The 6,019-nt window shown below is 56.5% G+C and overlaps 1 protein-coding gene across 2 annotated transcripts; it reads right to left on the reverse strand.

The window, feature by feature from the left end:
* Positions 1-101: 101 nt before the first annotated feature.
* RARRES2 (retinoic acid receptor responder 2) lies at positions 102-3,506 on the reverse strand. Of its 2 annotated transcripts, none has more exons than XM_017887808.1 (6): positions 3,395-3,506; positions 2,278-2,471; positions 1,942-2,046; positions 770-865; positions 376-502; positions 102-223 (listed from the first exon to the last, which is right to left on the reverse strand). In XM_017887808.1, the coding sequence occupies exons 2-5, from the start codon at positions 2,449-2,451 to the stop codon at positions 386-388; spliced, it is 492 nt and encodes a 163-aa protein (XP_017743297.1). In that variant the 5' UTR covers positions 2,452-2,471; positions 3,395-3,506; the 3' UTR covers positions 102-223; positions 376-385. The 2 variants fall into 2 exon arrangements, with proteins under 2 accessions (XP_017743297.1, XP_017743298.1); XM_017887809.1 differs by lacking the exon at positions 3,395-3,506 and adding an exon at positions 2,853-3,387.
* Positions 3,507-6,019: the final 2,513 nt, after the last annotated feature.

The following is a 6,019-nucleotide window of genomic DNA, read 5'->3' on the forward strand; positions in this document are numbered from 1 at the left end:
GGAGGCTCTGCTCACCCTGCCCACAGGAAGGGTCCTGTCCCCCTGCCTTCTTTGGCCGCCTCTGAACTATGTTGAGGAGGAAGGCATGCAACACAAGGAGCTGAGAGGCAGCTGGGAGAGCAGCTTTATTATCATGGCCGGGGATAGAACGGGGTCCTCTCCTGGGGGTCTGGGGTCTTCCACTGGTTACCACCGACAGCGGTCCCAGAGGCACCATGCAGCTCTAGACAAAAGGGGAAACAGGTTTGGGAGTGAGGGAGGTTGCTTTGGCCCCAGTTCCAGCTTTCCTCCCAGGCTCCCAAAGCCCAGCCTAGCCCCTCAGCATTCCCAGGGTTGGCCCCATCCAGACGGTGCTCTCTGTCCCCTGGCGCCTACCAGTGCTGGCTCAGCTGTGGGGTAGGGCCTTGGAGAAGGCAAACTGTCCAGGGAAGTAGAAGCTGTGGGGGTCCTCACCAGCCTGCTGCACCCTGATGCACTGGGTCTCCTGGTGCTCCTCAGGCTCCTGCCAGGACCCACAACTGTTCAGGCAGTGTAGGAGGGGCAGGCAGTGCCCGGGAGAGGGGAAGGCAGTGCCAGTGGAGGGCTGCCAGCATCCTGGGCAGGGCCCACCTGCACGTCCCCTGGAGAACGTCCAACCAGGCACAGTGCTTTCTAGCCCCCACTGTCCCTCCCCCTTGGCCAAGCTTCTGCCTGAGGACTGGCCCATAGGCTCAGCTTCCATCCATCTTCCCAGCCCTGTCCCCACCTCTACACCTTTGCCCCTTCTTACCCGCAGAACCTGTGTCTCTATGGGACAGTGGACCATCCGGCCCAGAACTTTGCCCTCAGAGCCCAGTTTGATGCAGGCCAGGCATTTCCGTTTCCTCTGTGGGGGAGGGGGGGAGCATGGGGTGAGCAGAGGAAAGGGGTGAGGGAGGCCTGGGCATCATGAGGGTGGGAGCTGGGGCTGCCCATCATGGGACCAGATTCCCAGCTAGGCTCTTGAGCCCAGGAGCAAGAGGTCATGCAGGCCAGCAGGTTTTAGGCACAGCCCACCCTAGAATGTCGGAAGTCAGACCCATGCAGTTTTCAAACTGTGGAACTTTCGTGTGTGTGCAGGCAGGAGTCCTTCTGAGATGGGTTGTGTGGCACATGCATGAACACGCATGTATTGCAGGCAGGAGTCCTTCGCGGATGGGTTGTGTGGCACATGCATGAACATGCATGTATGTGGTTTGTATGCAGGAGTGTGGGTGGATGGGTGTGTGATGTATGCATGGACGTATCTGCTTGTGCTCGTGTGAAGGCAAGAATCCTCCTCCGATGGGTTCTTCCCACCCAGCGCCTCCAGAGTGGCTCAGCTGTCACCTATTCTATTTATTACATTTTCTTGTAAGATTTGATTTGAGGCTGGTGAATCATTGCTATAATCCAGTGCCCTCCTTGAGCCAACAGAGGGAACTGGAGCCTTTACAGAACCTGTAATACAGAGCCCAGGCAGTAGTCACAGAGTGGGAACTAGAACAGTCACTGCCCTCCCATCCCAGGCGTCACCCCCATGGTGGAGGGTTTGCCCCCACTGTGGCTGATGACTGGAGCCCTGCTAGGCTAGGAGGGCACCAGACACATCCACACAGCGAGCTCCTTCCACCCAGGCCCTGAAGCTTGAGAGAGGAACTCAGACAGAAGTGAGCCCTGCTCTGATAAGTCCAGGGGTAACCAAACCCTCTTCCTGTCTGCCAGGCCCCAGCTCTCCACCAACCACCCTCACAACCTTGGGCTCAGGCTGAGCCGCTCCACCTCTAAGGAGGCTCCTCACAGTGGGGTCTCTAACCTCAGGGCTTCTTAATAGACCTCCCAATTCCATGCAGGCACACCCAGGCATGTGCCCCATACCCCAAACCCCAAGTCCATGAACTCAAACCCAGCACGTGCCCATCACTCTCACACCCCTTCACTCACCCCATTGGGCCTGACTTTGCACTGGAGTTTCTTCCAGTCCCTCTTCCGGCAGCTTGTCTGCTGGAGCTTAAATTCCAGCCTCACAAATATTCCAGCTGGGAAGTGCTGCAGACAGACAGGCAGGCAGAGGATGGCCGGTAGCCAGCTGAGCGTGCAGAGCAAGCCCTGGTGTGACCCGCGCCTCCCTCACACAGTCACATCCCAGCAGGTTGGACTGGGGCCTTTTCTCCAAAGGGCTGGGGCTCAGAGCCCAAGCACTTCTGTCTGGCTTCCTGGGAAGGCGCTGGTCTCCCGGGGTGCGACCCTCCCTGCTCCCGCCAGGGCCATGCTACTCACCGTGTCCACGGCGCTGTCCACACCGGTCTCCTGGAAGGCCCACTGCACGGGCGGGTGCTTGTGAAATTCCTCCAGGGCCACCTGCAGGCCCCGGCGCTGGGCTTCCGTGAGCTCGGCGACGCCCACGCCCACCGCGCCCAGCCACAGGGCCAGCGGGATCAGCAGCCGTCGCATGCTTCCGTGTCACCCCGGCCCTGCGAAGCGGGTGTGCGCCCCTCAGCTCTCCGAGCCAGCCCGAGCCGCCTCCTCCCGCGCCCTGCTCTTGGGGGGGGGGGGGGGGGGGGGGCGTGCAGGCCTGTAGAACGCTCGGCAGAGGTGAAGGAGCCTGGAAATGGCCCTTTCTCCAAATTGATCTTGGGGTCTTCCTGGTCCTCTCCGCTCCCTCCTACCCTGCCCGCGCTGTTCCCTGGGGCCTGCAGTTTTAGCAAAGTTCCCTGCCCACGCCAGGAATCAGTCAGTTCCCACTCCCACCCTCCACCCCTCATCTTGCCCATTCTCTCTCTCCCTGGGTCTCTGGCACGACCCCCTCTCCTCCCTGCCGTCCCCGGAGCCCCTCTCTCCTTTCCCCGCTCAACCTTCTCCCAGACCGCGACTCCCTGCCTGTTCAGAATCACCCTGCTCCCACGGGGTCCCCAGTCTCCGAGGTCCAGGCCAGCGGGGGGAGGGGCAGGGGTCGGAGGTCGAATACTTTCAGGAGGATCTAAACACGTGGGAGGGCCCGACGGGTCCTCACCCTCCCGGCGCGGGGGCTCCCTCGGGCCACCAGCCCGCCCCAGTCACTAGGAATGGGCGTCTCGCGCCGCCCAGCCCTTGGCTTTCCCGCTTCAGGCAAAATCTTCCCTCCTTCCTCTTTTTTCTAGGGCCTTCCCCATGACCCCTCTCCCAGCCCTTCTGATCAGTCCCCTGATGCATGACTGGGGCCACCGGAGAGGCTGACCCTCCCGGCGAGCCCCGTCGGTCCTAGTGGTCTTGGGACCGGAAAGAGACAGATGTGGAAACCGAGGCCCCTCAGTGAAGAGCTGCCAGGGTGGTCGCCTTAGACCAAAGGCGTTCGTCATTCCGCCTGCGCAGCTGCCCCTCCGCCCGGCTGCCGCCCCAGCCCGCTTCCCCTCCTCACGTCCTTCCCTGCGCCTGGAGGTCTCCCCTGAGCGTCCCGCAGCTGAAATCTTGGCCTCGCTGTCCGCCTCTTCCCGCTCTTCTCGCGGGGCGGCCCCCACCTCCTCCCCCCCCCACCTCCTGGATCCCCTCCAGCAACTCCGGCTCCTCCCCTCCCCCGTGGGACCAGCCTCTGGGGCGGGATGCTGTCCCGCGCCCTTCCTCCCCATCTCACCCCCCTCCCTCCCCTCGGTCCAGCCCTCATGACCCTGACCCCGGCCGCGGCTGCAGGCGGCTAGCCCGGGCGCGCAGCTCTTGGTCCCACCTCCCTCTGGCTCCGGCCTGAGCATTCCGCGGTCTCGGCCGGCCTGGGCCTCTTCTCCACTGCTCTGCTCCCCCAAGGGCTTTCTGTGCCCCACTCCTGCCCAGGCAAGGCTGCCCTGTCTTGGGTCCTTTACGTGGGACCATTCCCCAGTGTCCCTGAGACACTCATCCTGGGATTTCTTCCCCGAAATACAGACATCCTCAAACCAAATGAGACCTCGATGAGGTCCCTACCCCTGTTCCCGCCTCCCACTCCCTGAGCCACACTGAGAAGGAAGTCCTCCCTTTAGGGAGGACTCTGGCGCCTGCAACCTTGATCGACAGCAAAGATGTCCAGTGTGGATCCTGCATCTGCCTTTCCTGACCATTCCTCGTGTCTCATTATCCGTGGGATAGATTCTCTTGGCGAGTGGGGGAGCCTTCTGGTGTGGCAGAACAGCATGATGGAATTCATAAGGTGAGAGGAAACCCAAGGAAAACTGTCCAAATACCAGCTGGACTCCGGGGTATGCTGGAGCAAGGACGAAGAAGCTCTGGGACTTTGCATGTCAGTAACCACCACCACCATGCCTCTGGTTCCCACAGCACAGGGATCACCTGAAGTAGACGATCTCACGTAACTTCATGGCTCTCTTTGAACTTCTGTTTCTTTATCTGTAAGATGGGGATCAGAAACTGTCTTAAGGAGTTGTTTTGAGGATTAAATGAGGAAACATGAAAAGCAACTGATGTCTAGTACAGGGCACAAGGCTTTTGTCCCCTACTTATGCACCCCTGGCCAGGGTTCTCCTCTCAGAGCTGAAAGCTTCCTTAACAGTGTGCTCTGGGGGCACCAGAAAGAAACTCGACTTCCATTAACCACTTCTGGGTGCGTGAAATCCCACCACTCCTTAGGGCAGTTCACTCCCCAGCTGTGAGCTACTCAGACTTCCTTAAGCAGAAAGAGATGGGATCCGCGTTCCCTGAAAGCTTTAGATGGGGTTAGAGAGAAAAGATGCACCCAAAGATGTTTCCTAGCCCAAGAACTTGAAGGAAACCAAAATATTTCACCCCAAAAAAATACTTATTTGACACAAGGTGGCTGTTCAGAATGGCTGGAAATAGAAGAATAACGAAAAAGCTGTCTTTTGTGGAGAGATTTGCATCTGTAGAGGAAATCTACATTGATGTAGCCAGGCTTTCTGCGAGGCCCTCCCTTGTCTGGATCTAGGAAAGATTAACTGAGAGGCTGGCAACCTTTACAGGTCTGAAACAAACATTTACCCTGTATTCCTTCTGAGGGCTGCTACCTGTGAGGTGTCATCTGCCTAACAAGACTCCCTTTGCCAACCAGGCCTCCTCTTCCCTCCCTTCCACAACCTGTCTTGCCACTATCTGAGCCCCCATATATGTGTAAACTCAAATGGTGGATAAGCTTCTGTATCCCATTGAGGGGTTGGGGTAATCACTCTGTGGTTCTCTCTCATGCATGTTAATAAATATTTCCTGTTAAAGCTGAGGCAGGAGGATTGCTTGAGCCCAGGAGTTCGAAGGTGCAGTGAGCTATGATCGCGAAACTGTACTTCAGCCTATCTGGACAGAGCAAGACCTTGTCTCTAAAATCTATTTTTAAAAATTATTATTATACTTTAAGTTCTAGGGTTCATGTGCACAACATGCAGGTTTGTTACATATGTATACATGTGCCATGTTGGTGTGCTGCACCCATTAACTTGTCATTTACATTAGGTATATCTCCTAATGCTATCCTTCCCCGCTCCCCCCACCCCACAACAGGCCCCAGTGTGTGATGTTCCCCTTCTGGTGTCCAAGTGATCTCATTGTTCAGTTCCCACCTATGAGTGAGAACATGTGGTGTCTGGTTTTCTGTCCTTGCAATGGTTTGCTGAGAATGACAGTTTGCAGCTTCATCCATGTCCCTACAAAGGACATGAATTCATCCTTTTTATGACTACATAGTATTCCATGGTGGATATGTGCCACATTTTCTTAATCCAGTCTGTCATTGATGGACATTTGAGTTGGTTCCAAGTCTTTGCTATTGTGAATAGTGCCACAATAAACATACGTGTGCATGTGTCTTTATAGCAGCATGATTTATAATCCTTTGGGTATATACCCAGTAATGGGATGGCTGGGTCAAATGGTATTTCTAGTTCTAGATCCTTGAGGAATCACCACACTGTCTTCCACAATGGTTGAACTAGTTTACAATCCCACCAACAGTGTAAAAGTGTTCCTATTTCTCCACATCCTCTCCAGCACCTGTTGTTTCCTGACTTTTTTAATCTATCTTGAATTAATTTTAGTATAAGGTGTAAGG

This window comes from Rhinopithecus bieti, unplaced genomic scaffold, assembly GCF_001698545.2.
Source record: "Rhinopithecus bieti isolate Rb0 unplaced genomic scaffold, ASM169854v2 scaffold_17795, whole genome shotgun sequence".
In the NCBI taxonomy this organism is placed as follows: Eukaryota; Metazoa; Chordata; class Mammalia; order Primates; family Cercopithecidae; genus Rhinopithecus; species Rhinopithecus bieti.